The sequence below is a fragment of the Gossypium raimondii genome, chromosome 12 (genome assembly GCF_025698545.1).
Source record: "Gossypium raimondii isolate GPD5lz chromosome 12, ASM2569854v1, whole genome shotgun sequence".
NCBI lineage: Eukaryota > Viridiplantae > Streptophyta > Magnoliopsida > Malvales > Malvaceae > Gossypium > Gossypium raimondii.
Window position 1 is genome coordinate 49891426 of NC_068576.1, and position 13632 is coordinate 49905057.

The 13632-nt window shown below is 35.8% G+C and overlaps 4 protein-coding genes across 5 annotated transcripts; 2 read left to right on the forward strand and 2 right to left on the reverse strand.

Moving 5' to 3' along the window:
- The first annotated feature begins 2000 nt into the window (after window positions 1-2000).
- LOC105764806 (pentatricopeptide repeat-containing protein At5g66520) lies at window positions 2001-3822 on the forward strand. The gene has a single exon (XM_012583565.2). The coding sequence runs from the start codon at window positions 2157-2159 to the stop codon at window positions 3687-3689; it is 1533 nt and encodes a 510-aa protein (XP_012439019.1). The 5' UTR covers window positions 2001-2156; the 3' UTR covers window positions 3690-3822.
- Window positions 3823-4149: 327 nt separating this feature from the next.
- On the reverse strand, window positions 4150-6236 carry LOC105764808 (60S ribosomal protein L7a-2). Its single transcript, XM_012583571.2, has 7 exons — window positions 6105-6236; window positions 5583-5630; window positions 5288-5489; window positions 5021-5190; window positions 4775-4903; window positions 4601-4693; window positions 4150-4522 (listed from the first exon to the last, which is right to left on the reverse strand). The coding sequence occupies exons 1-7, from the start codon at window positions 6105-6107 to the stop codon at window positions 4391-4393; spliced, it is 777 nt and encodes a 258-aa protein (XP_012439025.1). The 5' UTR covers window positions 6108-6236; the 3' UTR covers window positions 4150-4390.
- A 121-nt stretch (window positions 6237-6357) lies between these two features.
- On the forward strand, window positions 6358-12280 carry LOC105764807 (DEK domain-containing chromatin-associated protein 1). Of its 2 annotated transcripts, none has more exons than XM_012583566.2 (11): window positions 6358-6989; window positions 7089-7122; window positions 8467-8546; window positions 8617-8676; window positions 8869-8982; window positions 9076-9156; window positions 9257-9328; window positions 10248-10743; window positions 10937-11040; window positions 11549-11579; window positions 11665-12280. In XM_012583566.2, the coding sequence occupies exons 1-11, from the start codon at window positions 6633-6635 to the stop codon at window positions 11829-11831; spliced, it is 1596 nt and encodes a 531-aa protein (XP_012439020.1). In that variant the 5' UTR covers window positions 6358-6632; the 3' UTR covers window positions 11832-12280. The 2 variants fall into 2 exon arrangements, with proteins under 2 accessions (XP_012439020.1, XP_012439021.1); XM_012583567.2 differs by having other exon boundaries at window positions 6359-6989; window positions 8872-8982.
- A 579-nt stretch (window positions 12281-12859) lies between these two features.
- Window positions 12860-13632, reverse strand: LOC105764809 (auxin-responsive protein SAUR71). The gene has a single exon (XM_012583572.2). It carries the CDS (start codon window positions 13428-13430, stop codon window positions 13011-13013), a length of 420 nt encoding a protein of 139 aa, XP_012439026.1. The 5' UTR covers window positions 13431-13632; the 3' UTR covers window positions 12860-13010.

Below are 13632 nucleotides of genomic sequence, written 5' to 3' on the forward strand. Positions count from 1 at the left end.
ATTAGTAACCTCATGATTTGAGTTGGATTCACATAAACTCATTCATTAGAAGGGGCATCGACTGCCAAAAAGAAGACAAATGAAAACATAAAACAGTAGAAGAGAACAGGCGAGAGAAGACTTCTAGAGAGAAACAGTTTATATGTGCAATTTTTTTGGGGTTAGTTATATGTAAAGCAACCATTTTTGAATTGATTAAAAGTGTTGCCATAGTTTTCTATTCTCCCCCTCTTAAGCAAGTAAGAAATAATGCCAACCTCGACATCAATTATAAGAAAAGGCTTGGTATCTTAACTATTATTCTTTATGGATTTTGGTCTTTGGTTTCGTTTAAAAATATCTAAAATTTAAAAGAAAATATAACATGTATAATTTATATATATATATATATATATAAACCTTGTCATCCTCATGCTCTATCCCCAATATTCTATAAAAAAATAACAGCTTAAAATCTTATATAAGATATAAAATATTTTAAAATATTTGTATAAATTTAAAAAATCATTAAATATTTAGATAGTATAATTTTTGCCTCTAAACTTGGCAATTAGTTCCACTTTGGTACTTGTACTTTCTTTTTGTTCACTTTGATATTTGAACTTGGCAACTAGATCCATTTTAATCCATTAACTTGGATTCTATCAAGATTTGATGATGTAACATTGTCCTTGGAATATTACTGGATTGGTTGGTTAGACTGATTGGATCAAGAACCAATCGATATACTAATCCAAACAATGAGGTTAAACTGATTGAATCAGAAATTGCTTGAACTCGATGAAAATTGAAAATTGGGACAAGAATGAGAATCCATTTAATTTTTCATGAAATTTTAATTAATTATTTAATTATAGCAGTTGAACCAAGCAAATCGTTTGATCGGGAATCTGCTGCGGAATCCCGGATCTAGACACAAGAGAAACACAAATTAGAAATAAAACGAGAATAAATAAAATTAGTTAAATAATAAATAAATAAATAAATAAATAAAAAAGGATAGATTTGCCCTATGAAACCCTTGGTTAACTTGTAACCAAAAACGTCAATGATTGAGCGGCTCCCTACGAAACCCCTAGAAAAAGAACCTCTAGAAACACCGATGAACGGGAAAGAAATTTGAATATTTGCAACTCCGAAATACCCTCGAAAAGTAACAAACTCCAAACTAAATAGCAAGAGAAGAATCACTCAACTCTAAAAAAAATTTGCCTTACACAAATTTGAAAGAAAACAAATACTCTTCTTTTTATTCCCCCCAATGTGTAGAAAACAAGCTTATTTATAGGCAAATTACAAGAGTAATTGAATCCTAATAAAACTCTTTCAAGAGTAATTGAATCCTAATAAAAACTCTTTAAAGAGTAATTGAATCCTAATAAAACTCTTTAAAATTATCTAAGAAAATAAATAAATAATAACCTAACCAATAAAATTACTTAACTCATAAATGATGTGTCTCAACCAATGAGAATTAAGTAAATAATAATAATAATAATAATATACATAAAAGATTAATCCACCAATTTATGGGCTTTCACTATTCCAAGATTGGTCCAGTGAATTGCATTCTCGTATTTGTCAATGTCACGAACATGATGAATTAAATTTGTAGCAACAAAGTCTTGGACAAAAGCATTCATCTTTAATTTTAATTGTCGTGCCTTGCTTCGAGTAATTGGACCACTAGGAAAAACAACCCCTTGAGTGTCACCTCCTTGGCTCGTATCAGAATCAGTGATCTGACCGGTTCAACATTGGTCAAGTTATTAAAACATTATATGTGACGCTTAAGATTGTACCACGTTATTATTTGAAAATTTATATAGATCTTTTAATTTTCAAGTGATAATGCAATGCATTCTAAGAACGTCATGTCATTAAACTTTTATATTTTTCAATTTCAGTGACCAAAATGAATTTAATTATCAAGTTTAGGATAAAAAATTATATTATTCCTTACATATTTAATACATATAAATTAGAGTAAGAAATGCATATAAAAAATTTACATAAAAATAAATGACGATTTTAGATTTCACATACGATTTTGTTTTTGGGTACAAACGAAGGATTTAATTGTTGGGTTAGTTGTTAAAAGTCCTCTGGAGCTTATTCTTCAAGTTCAACTGAGTTGACCACTATCCCAAAACCAGATGCTCGCAATTTCGGCTGCCAACAGTCACTTCATTGCTCACCTTCCCGCCCCCTCAAATGATCCAAACCCACGAGCAAAACCCATTTCAAACAAACCAAATCATCTCCAAATCCTCAAGAAATGCACCCATTTAATCCAATTCAAGCAAGTTCATGCGCAATTCATCAAAACTCCACTTCACCAGTCCAATACCTACCTTTCCAAACTCATCCAAGCCTTAGTTGACTCCGGCGACCTCCCTTACGCCCGCCAGGTATTCGATCAAGTAACCCAGCCCTCCACATTTGCTTTCAACACTATGATAAGATGCTACGGAACAAATAACTTGGGCCATGATGGAATTGACCTTTATATCAGAATGAGACACCAGGGGGTTGACGCGGATAATTTTACTTACCCCTTTCTTTTAAAGGCTTGCAGTGGTCTAAAACAAGGCAAAGGAGTCCACTCTCTGGTTGTCAAGGACAAAAGATTTAGTTCCGAGATTCATTCTTTAACTTCTTTGACGACGTTTTATTGTTCTTTTGGTGATGTCGGTTCTGCTCGGTTGTTGTTTGATAGTATGCCCGAGAGAAATGTGGTTACTTGGACTGGTATCATAAAAGGATATGTGAAGCAAAAGAGATATAAAGAAGGGATTGAATTATTTAATCAAATGAAGAATTATGGGGTCGAAATAAATGAATTGACTTTGGTTTGTATACTCTCGGCATGTGCTAATTTGGGGGCTTTGGAAATAGGTCAATGGGTGCATGAATATACTGATAGAAAGAGAATATTTTTGAATCCAAAGCTTGGTGCTGCCCTTATTGATATGTATGGTAAATGTGGTCACATTGACAAGGCTTATCGAGTTTTCAAGACTCTGCCTTGTAAAGGTGTTTATGTTTGGAATGCCTTGATTGGGGGACTGGCAATGCATGGTTATGGGATTGAAGCCATTAAAAGATTTAGGGAAATGCAAGGGAACGGAATAAAGCCGGATCGGATCACGTTCATTTCGGTTTTATCTGCTTGCAGTCATTCAGGATTGGTGGAGAAAGGAAAGGAGATTTTTCATTCAATGAGAAAGGATTTCGGATTTGAGCCTGGCATCAAGCATTATGGATGCTTTGTGGACATTTTATGCAGGGCAGGACTCTTGAATGAGGCATATGAGGTTATAATGAACATGCCAATGGAACCAAATGCGGTTTTGTGGGGAACTTTGTTGAATGCCTGTGCTGCAGCTGCGAATGTTGAGCTAGCCGAGGCGGCAATGGAACGACTGATGGTTTTGGAACCTTGTAATGATGGAAACTATGTTCTTATGTCGAATATTTATGCCGTGAAGAAACGCTGGAATGATGTAGCTAGGATTAGAAAGATTATGAAAGATGAGCAGATATTGAGGAATCCCGGCCATAGTTCAATTGAAGTGGATAATGTTGTCCATGAATTCAGGGTTGGTGATGTCAGGCATCCCTGTTCGGAACAGATATATGACATGTTGGAAAAAGTAGTAATAACCATAAAAGAACCTTATTTTTAAGGTCTTGTCTTCGAGGGTTGATTAGAGTTGAGCCCCTCGTCCAAGTCCAAAGTCCCATCCAAAATTAAGAGAGTGTAAAAATATTGGTTTAAAAATTGAGTTTTTAATAAAAAAATAAAATTTGTTTTCTAAATGAGACTTTTTTACTTGGGCCAACCCAACATGGCCCAAATCAACATAAACTGCTATTTTTCTATTATTTTGTTATTATTTTATTGTTACTATTTAAATATTATGCGATCTTATTTATCATTTTTATCTAGACAAAATTTGGGTAAAATTTCAAAACCTATTTTTGAACCAAACTAAACTCAAACCTAAACTCTACCCATTATTAAGCATATTCATGAGTAGACATTTAACACTCGAATTTGAATTGAGCTCAATTATTAATGTTTGAACTACCTTGAGTTTAAATGCACTCAAATGAAGCATTATTTAATAACCGGAAATGTAAAAGTTAAATCAACCGCATAATTGATAGTTTTTCATTATAAGCCCACAAAATTTCATCAAAACAGTAGCTAGAAAGTTATTTCAAAAGTTCAAACAAAAATCTATAAATATTCCTCTGTAAAAAAGAAAAGAAACTAAAGTTTGAAAGTTGATTGCAGCTTTTACTTAAAAAGAGGACCATTTAATCTAAACAAAATCGAAAACAAAACTGAAAGTACAACCGGAAGGATAAAAATGGTGATCTTTTAAGTCATCCTCTGTGCAGCTTCCTTTGCAAGAAGCTTCTCCTTTGCCTTGGTTCGGGCCTGTGACTTGGATCCCATGATACCACCTCCCCACTTCTTCCTGTACTCATCGTACTTATCATTGAAGTTCGCCTGCAATATGAGTGCCAGAGTTAATTATATGAATTATAGCAAGAACAGATATTATTTATACCCTGGGGTTTGTTTTACCTTGATCGCCTCGAGGATTTTGCTGAAGTCCAACTTATCCTCATTCTTGACTGTGGTCAAGCACAGGACCGAAGCAGTTTTCTTGTGGACAATCTGCAGTAGTATAAAAAGAAATATGAGCTACCTCGATTCTATAATTGGTAGAAAAGAAAAACAAATCTGAAAGAAAAGTACCGATCCCAAACGTGATTTCCCCTTGACGATGCAATAAGGCACTTCCATTTTTCTGCACAAGGCAGGGAGCCACACCACCAACTCTATCGGATCCACATCATGAGCAATAACCACCAATTGAGCCTTGTTCTGTTCGAGAAATAGTAAACATAGCCAATATTTTTAGGAACTTAACATATAAACAGAATGCAAGGTACCACAGGAACTAAACTGAAGGTTATGTGTATGACCGAACTTAAGGGATACCTGCTCAATAAGGTAGGTAACATGGTTAAGTCCATATTTCACAACAATTGGTTTCTTAGACTCGGGGGCTTTTCCTTCAGCCTCAGCTTGGGCCTTTTTCAGGAGACGTTCCTTCTTGGCTGCCTTGTCCTCTGGCCTGTACTTGAGAAGCAACTTAAACAAACTTGTTGCTACAATGACAAAAAAAGAACCGCAGTTTAATCCCAACCATTAGAAAGCCGGAAGGGAATAAAAGAGGGGCAGAAACAGGTGAAAGTCTTAGTGTACCAAGGTTCTTATCAAGAGTCTTGGTAAACTGGTTCAATGCAGGTGGGACCTTCAATCTCTGCTTAAGGATCCTCTTTTTCCTTTGAATGCGGACAACCTTTGGCCACTTCACAAACCGATGCAAATCCTTCTTTGGAGGTAGAGCCCCTCCAATACCAAACTGCTTTGGACGCTTCTCGAACAATGGATTGACAACCTTCTCCTAATTTCCAAAATCAAAAAAATAATAAACAGATAGTAAGACCACAATCAAGTAATCTGAGGGGCGGTCAGGTGATGACAGTAACAAAATTACTTGTTTCTTCTTGGCTGGGACGGCCACCTTTCCACCTCGCTTGGGGCCCTGCATTTACCAATGAACCAAATAAGAACACAAAGACCAACTCTTTAAACAAGTACATCAATTCATAAATAGGTTCATAGCATTAAACTTATATTACCACCCACTAAAAAGAATTCTTCAAAGAATAGATAAATTTCTCTACCTCATTAGGGTACTTGATAATTTCTCAATACTTATTGAGCAACTCAAACATTAGTTCTTTAGCTAACAAAGACTTATATGCTAACCTTTTACAACATTATAATAATCTATGTTCCATGAATTTGTAGGGCATACCCATATCATACATTCACTCAAAGTATTTATAACAAGTTCCTCATATGTTAATCCTCTAACTAGATTTCATACAAAATTCAATCCAAAAGACACGACACTAATAAAAAGTTCAGCGAACTGCATCAAAAAAAAAAAGATTATTTAATGAGAACAATTGAAATTAAATTGGAGATTTGAAAATGGGGATTGCAGATTTACCATTTTTTGCACCACGATAGTCTTCTTCCAAGCTTTTACTAACGGCGGAGGAAAACCCTACGAAGTACGACAAAGTATAGGCGAAACGACTGAGGTTTATATAATAACAAGATCGATGTCTCGGCCAGTTCCCCAAAACTATGGGCTTGTCGGATTCTTGTACATGTCTGAACTGTTAGCTAACAGACGTAAACGGGTTTGAGACATTAAAGCCTATTGGACCCGACCAAAAGTCCATTTATAAAAAAAAAATAGCAAAACTTACTTTCCCCCGTTTTTTGATTGCCCGCTCGTTCTGACTCTTCGATCTAACGAAGAAATGTTATTCTTATCTGAATTTTGCCCCGCAATTCCCCTGAATCCAATCCAAAAAGCAGTGAAAACACCAAATTTTGTTTCATTTCACTGGACTAGTTAACCAACCACGAGGGCTACTAACTCTCTCTCTTTGATCCTTTGAGGGTTTGTTTCAATTTTAGGGTTTTAGGGGAAAAACTCAGATTTTTGGTTGTTTGATTGGTAGTTTCTATGGAGACGGAAACCCCAGACGAGAACAAGCCGATGGGAGAAGAGAAGGAGAAGGAAAAAGAAAAGGAGGAAACTAAAGAGGTTTCTCGGGAAAGTGAGGAAAAGAAGGAAGTTGAAGAGAACGAAGAGGAGGAGGAAAAGGAAGACAACGAAGAGAACAGAGAGAAAGGTGCTAAGAAGGGAGAAGATAGTAGTCGAAAGCGAAGCTCCAGGAAACCCAATCGAGGTTCAGCTGAGAAGAAAGAGCCTATGACACCCAGTAGTGATAGGCCTACAAGGGAAAGGAAAGTCGTTGAAAGGTACTCGGTTCCATCTGTTGCTAGGTCTTCCACTCCCAAACCTTTGTCAATTGAAAAGGTATTTGTTTTTTCTTTGGTGTGATTGGTTTTTGCCCATTCTTTTGCTCCCCTCTGGCTTCAGTGTTTTTATTGTTTTTGGATTTCGTGTTGCTTTCAGGGTGCTGGTACACAGCTTAAAGATATTCCAAATGGTACGTATCTGGGTTTTTTTTTTTTTTAGAATTATTTCCTATCAAATTCATGGGATTTGACAGTACTTCTATTCGTTATTCAATGAACGACCTGTAATGTAATATAGTCAAAGTGATTACCACTAGGAAATTGTTGAACTTAGTACTTCTTAACATTATCCGAAGAGCAAATGTTGTGTTGGATGCTGTAAACTATCTGAGTTTTGGTTATTGAATTCACCTTTGATGAAGCTGAAAAATATGTCTTCATAAAACCTGCCAATGTAGATATTAGTAATCACATTCAAACTCAGTATTAAAACTGAGTTTATGCAGGTTCCATGTGTGGTTTGACCATTTTAACTATGGTTAAGCTTCAATAAGTATTAATAAATAATGGAAATGGATGAATACTTGGGTCTAGCTTTCCAGTTCTTGTTGATGATGACTGCAATTGTTTTCACTTTCATATAAATTGTTTCATTGTAGGTTGCCGTTCTTGTTATGAGTTTTACATGTGCTCAAATTGCTTGTGTTTACTAGATGATACAGTATTAAAAAACCACTGTAAATATTTAGTCCTTAAGTGATACCACCCAGCTTAGGAGGCTAGGGGCTGTGATAAAAGTAACCTGAAATTCTTTAACAAAATAGGGAAAATTGAATAAAGAAAAGGTATCACGAGCTTCATACCTATGGCTGATCACATCACAGAAGCAAGAAGAAAGAAAGCCTAAGCATCACACTTGAGGTTGATTGCATTGCATAATCAGTATTGCAACAATGCTAAAAAGTTCTCATAAGTCATAATTGTAATGTCTTTAAAAGAAAAACTATTGGTTGATGTAGACCTTAGCTCCCTTAGAGGCTGGCAAATACTTGGATTCTAAACCCTCAATCCAAGGGCGAAGCCAGAAAATTATTTTGAGGGCGCCGGAATTAGATTGTATATTTTTACGATAGTAAAAATGCAATTTCACCATTTTAATAGCCTATATCTTTACAATTTTTAAAGGATTAAATCAATTTTATATCATTTGGGGGGGCAAAGTGCAATTTTACCATAATTAATTTAAAATTTTATAAATTATAAAGGGTCTAAATGCAAATTTTTCCATCTTAGGGCCACCCCCCCCCCTCCCGGCTTCACCACTGCCTCAATTAGCTACTAGAGTTGTGCATCATTAAACTGTTGCAGTTTTCATTTAATATTTGAGACTCAAATTGTCTTGGATGGTGGACGTATTCTTATCATTTTGTTGTGATGGCAATTTATATCAAACAATCTTTCTTTTATGTTCATTCAATTTTGTTGTTACTGCAGAGTCTGGCCTATTTTTTCTCTGATATTGTAAACTGTTTCAGTGGCTTTCAAGTTGTCGAAGAGAAAATATGATGATAATCTGCAGCTTCTCCATATGATACTCTTTGGAAAGAAAGCAAAGGTAATCAAGTTTATCTTGTCTAGTTGTTTCATGATGCCTTTTTATGTACTTTTTTTCTTTGCTTTTGCAGCCTCAAAGATTGAAGAGAAACATTGGCCAATTTTCAGGCTATGTTTGGGTTGAGAATGAGGTATTCGCTTTTATCTTACAAAAGTTGGTTTTTGTTTTTATTTTTATTTTCTTTCTCCTGTGGTCCACCACCTGCATGTTTCTCTTCTTGATGTAGTAAGGTATGTTTAAATTAAGATACATAGTGTATGCTTTGACTTTATGTATAACATTTATTCACTAAGTAAAATCTTAATACCCATTTTTTTCCCAGCAGGAAAAACAAAAGGCAAAAGTAAAGGAAAAAATTGACAAATGTGTTAAAGAAAAATTAGTTGATTTCTGTGATTTGCTGAATATTCCAATCATGAGAACCACTGTAAGAAAGGTTAGTAAGAATATATATAAATATGTATAATGTATCAGCTTTTATGTAGTAAGCATACTTGTTTATTTCAGAATAACTCATTTCATTCTTCAGGAGGAACTCTCTGCCAAATTGTTGGAATTTCTGGAATCTCCCTGTGCTACAACTGACATTCTGCTTGCTGAAAAGGAACAGGTGCACTGTTATTTTATAATCTTTTGCTTGCTATTGAGTATTTGGCATGATTTACTGTCTGTTTGAGATTGAATGAGATTCTTTATTCATCTCATTTCAGAAGGGTAAAAAGCGTAAAGCTACACCAAGCAAAAACATTGCTTCTGGTGAAACATCAGAGAAATCAGCCAAGGTTTGTCCTCTTTGGTTGTGTTCCATTTTATATATACATGTCTTTTTGTTTAATTTATTCATCTATGATTGTGGACTAGTGCTTGTTTCTGCATGTATTGCTGTGCAGTTTTTAAATTTATTGAATCCGTCGTACACCTTCAGTGCTGGGTTTAAAATTCTTATGTTGTGGTTAAATTTTTTTATGTTAATTAGCACTAAGAACAAATGATTTATGCTGTTAAAGTTCGGTTCTTATTTAGGATCTTCATAGAAGATACTGGTCTAATGTGACATCACCAATCCAATCCTTCCTTAATGCTATGATTGAAATTGACAAAATTGGTTTTGGGCCAATAAGGATGAAAGTTTTAAAATTGTCAAATTCTCTTATTTTTTGTATGTGTCGTTAATTATTCTTGGCCAATCAAAATAGTGCTCTAAAGACTTGTACTTTCTTCCCTATGTAATCTTTTTAACCCTGCCCCTACTTACTGGTTGTTGTGCATGTATTTATTTTTTGAATTTATTTGTTTTGTATCTTAAATACATACAGTACCATGCTCAGATTTTCTTTGGTTTGTAGGGTTAAAGCAATGTCTATCCTTAATCCAAGTTTCCAAACCTTTACTTTTAATCAATGTGATTTTAATCAATCCTCAAGTTGGTAGGTTTGCCTCTGTTTCCTTTTTCAATGAAACAAAATTTTGTACCGTTTTGTTCGGGTGAAGTTGGCATTGCCATTTTACATATTTTCTGTTTAAACTCTCAAATAAGGACTTGCTGCAGAAATCTAGCTGGCTGCTGCTGCTTGAAATGATAAAGTTTCTATCATATGCTTATTTCTTTGCTGGTCTCTACTTAATATTTGATCTGTATGGAAATTTCGGTAACTGAAAATGCTTGATGCTTGCTATTTTGTTCCGTGTTCTGCAATGCAGAAGCGACAAAGCACACCCCAAGGTGGGGAAAAACGTAAGCGTTCATCCAAAGTTGAGGAAAAAGATGAAGATGTTGAATCCCCTGTCAGTGAAGATGATTCTCATGAGGATGATGTTGACACTACAGTCAAAGAAGAGAGTGATGACGAAGAGACTAACTCAAAGGAAGAAGAAGACGCACCCAAGAAGTCAAGCAATAAAAGTACCTCCAAAAAGATTGCAATGGATCGTCCAGATTCAAAACTTAAGGAGACATCAGCATCTGGAAAGAAGCTTACCTCTGCAAAATCTAGCAGAAAATCTTCTGTTTCAACTTCAAAACAGGGTGCTAGTGATGGTGATAGGACTCCAGGCTCTAAATTAAAGGGTTCTGCATCAAAAAAGCAAAAGGTTGGAAAGGAAGGCTCTATTGATGTTAAATTGTCCACCAAAAGCGAGGTTCCTGGCAAGAAGCAAACGAACAAATCACCAGCAAAGGTTTCTACCAAGACTCAAGGTAGATTTCTCTAGCTATACGCCTATACCGCTGAAACACTGTGCATGTTTACTCAGGCTTTTTTTCATAAGATTTTTATTAAATTTTGATGTGTTTAACTGTTTATTATTAAAAGAAAATCTTCTAGGCCAGGGATATTTGAAGAGTTCTTTTGCATTTTCTGATTTGATTCTCATCAATTGAGCTTATGCAGCGACAGGTAAAGGAAAAAGCAGCAAGAAGCCTAAAGCTGAGCCTAGCAGGGAAGAGATAAATGAAGTAGTGGTAGATATTCTAAAAAAAGTGGACTTCAACACTGTAAGTAGTGTCTATTTGCGTATCTTTGGAGATGAAATTATAATCAAGACTAGACCTGTCCATGGGCCTGGCGGCCTGGCCTGGCCCGACGGCCCGCCCGAAATATGGGAGGGTTCGGGTAAAAATATAGGCCCGAAATATGGGTTTGGGCAAAAAATGAGGCCCGTTTAAAAAGTGGGTCGGGCCTCGGGCATCACTTTTTTGGCCCTGGGCCTTGCCCGGCCCGAATATAATAAATATTTATTTTTTATTTTTATTTTTTAATTTTTAATTTTAAAATATTTTTTATTTTTTTATTTTTAAAACAATTTTTTAATGTTTATTAAAAATGGGCCGGGCTGGGCTCGGGCTTATGATATTTTCCCGGGCCGGGCTTGGGCAAATTTTTAGGCCCATATTTCGGGCCCGGGCCTAGGAGGCGGGCCAAAAATTTTCCGGGCCCGGCCCGGCCCATGGACAGGTCTAATCAAGACCTTAGTGCTAAGCTTTTCTTCTGTTTGTGATGCAGGCAACATTATCGGATATTCTTCGGCAACTTGGTATTTTTCCCTTTAGTTTCTAATGTATATGAGTTAAAATTTCAGTTTTTAGACTTTCACTAATTATAAGATTTGATCATGTCAGGTACGCACTTTGATCTGGATTTGATTCACAGAAAAGCTGAGGTGAAGGATATTATTACTGAAGCAATAAATAACATGTCTGATGACGAAGAAGGGGAGGAAAGTGAGGAGAATGCTGATACAGGTGAGGGTGTGGATAAAGATGGGAATGGGAACGATGATACTTGAGGAATTACATATCACCATGTCGAACGTGTGAGATATCTGCAGTCATTGGTAATTTATCACCCTCCATTGTTTTCTTGCTAGTCTCATACAGTTATAAAATTGTAGTCATTTTAGATGTTCAAATAGGTGGGGTTGTAGCATGAGTTACCGACTCATTTTGTATTTAACTTATATTGTTGGTCTGGCCTCAACTTACATGACCTTTTAGTTTTTTTTTTTTTTCATCTGTACTTTCTTCATTGAAATTGTTCGAGTTGTATTTAGTTGTGTAGTTAGTTAGGCAGTGAATGCTTTAGTAGAATGTGTTGGGATGAAACTATAGTTGTACCAGTCTTGCCTCACTCCATTGGTCGAAAACGATTACTACCTAGTATTTTGATAGTAGGATGATATGTATGTACCCGTTATGACATTAAACAGTTCTAATGTATCTTTTGTTATATTGGTTTTTTTTTTTGTACTTTACTTTACCGATGAGTTTTTCATTTTTCTTAAAGTATTTGTGCTCAACTCTCATGTGATATATTTTTAGATATGGATATATTGCCAAGAATTCTCCAAATGCATTAAAAATGAATATTAGCACGTACTAAACACATGCAATACCAGACCTTCATCCAGTAGACCCCAGGTAACTGAATATAGCTTTGGTTACGGAGAAAGAAATTTGAAACTATAACAAAATGGAAATTAATTCATTTCAAACATGTGGAGATAAGTTAATCCTTATAAAAAATTAAATTATGTCAGCACTAGGATGTGACCAAATTCAGAGACGCACTGTAACTGCGAATTGCTCATTGACTTGAGAAGGAAGCACCATCGTCATTCGTCACCCTCATCGGTGGATAATGGTTATGCTAAGTATTTGTAACACCCCAAACCAACGCAACCGACAATTACATATACCGTCATCTTCTTTGAATAAACAGCAGCCAGCTCAGCCAGCGTAAGATTCTTTCTTTTCTGTTTTCATTTTATTTTTATGGTATAACTTGATCACAGCTCAACTTAATCGTGGAGATGTGGACTTTAAGCTGTTTACTAGTATTAAACTATGATAAGAATACATCATTTTCATTACATTGCTGTATATTGCATGGCCTTCCTAAAAGCTAATCCTACTTAAAAAGACCAAAAACCACACAGTAATTTATACTAACTACAGTGTTTAAGCATTCAAGATGGAGTGAGAAGTTGATATGATCCGTAATAGCCTTTATTGAAGCTTGAACGACGGGGAGAAGGGGTACAAAGGGGAGTTAATATTTGTTGATCTCCACTGTGGATCTCTGCTAAAACTTGTTTGAACATATCAACGTCGCAAGGAAGAAGAAGGGGACCTTCATTGCTGAAGCCGTACTCAAGCTCAGCGCCTTGTAACAACATCCGGAACAATGGGTGGTTGGCAAACTCGGTCTTGATTACGAATCTTTGTCTTTGGGGTCCGACATAAACGGGTAAACATCCTTCTGGAGCTGCCTTAGCCACACCCGCATGAGTCGTGTTGGAAGATATTGATGACGATCTTGTCTTGCAGCATCTTTCCCAGGCCTTGACAACCATGTTTTTCTTCCATCTCTTCTTTACTGTTTCCATTTAGACGACCTTGAATTTGATCGCTAATCCAAAAACTGAACTCGACCCTTTTTTTCTTTCTTTTTTTTGGAGGGGGGGTGTTCGAATTTGTTTACAAAACTGAACCTGAAAACCAAAGTCTGTGCGTTCAGAGAAGAAGATATAAAAAAAGTTTAAGATCAGAAAAAATGAGAGAGTAGGCAGTGTTATATAACCCCCTTCC

Bases quoted from the DNA above. Each gene is read 5' to 3' on its own strand.
- LOC105764806 (XM_012583565.2), top strand. From the start codon at position 2,157: ATGCTCGCAATTTCGGCTGCCAACAGTCACTTCATTGCTCACCTTCCC.
- LOC105764808 (XM_012583571.2), bottom strand. The intron at 5,490-5,582 runs GTAATTTTGTTA...TTTGGAAATTAG, and splicing joins TCCCAGCCAAGAAGAAACAA to GAGAAGGTTGTCAATCCATT. The intron at 4,523-4,600 runs GTAAAACAAACC...CTCATATTGCAG, and splicing joins AAATCCTCGAGGCGATCAAG to GCGAACTTCAATGATAAGTA.
- LOC105764807 (XM_012583566.2), top strand. From the start codon at position 6,633: ATGGAGACGGAAACCCCAGACGAGAACAAGCCGATGGGAGAAGAGAAG. The intron at 7,123-8,466 runs GTACGTATCTGG...AAACTGTTTCAG, and splicing joins GCTTAAAGATATTCCAAATG to TGGCTTTCAAGTTGTCGAAG. The intron at 11,580-11,664 runs GTATTTTTCCCT...TGATCATGTCAG, and splicing joins GGATATTCTTCGGCAACTTG to GTACGCACTTTGATCTGGAT.
- LOC105764809 (XM_012583572.2), bottom strand. From the start codon at position 13,430: ATGGAAACAGTAAAGAAGAGATGGAAGAAAAACATGGTTGTCAAGGCC.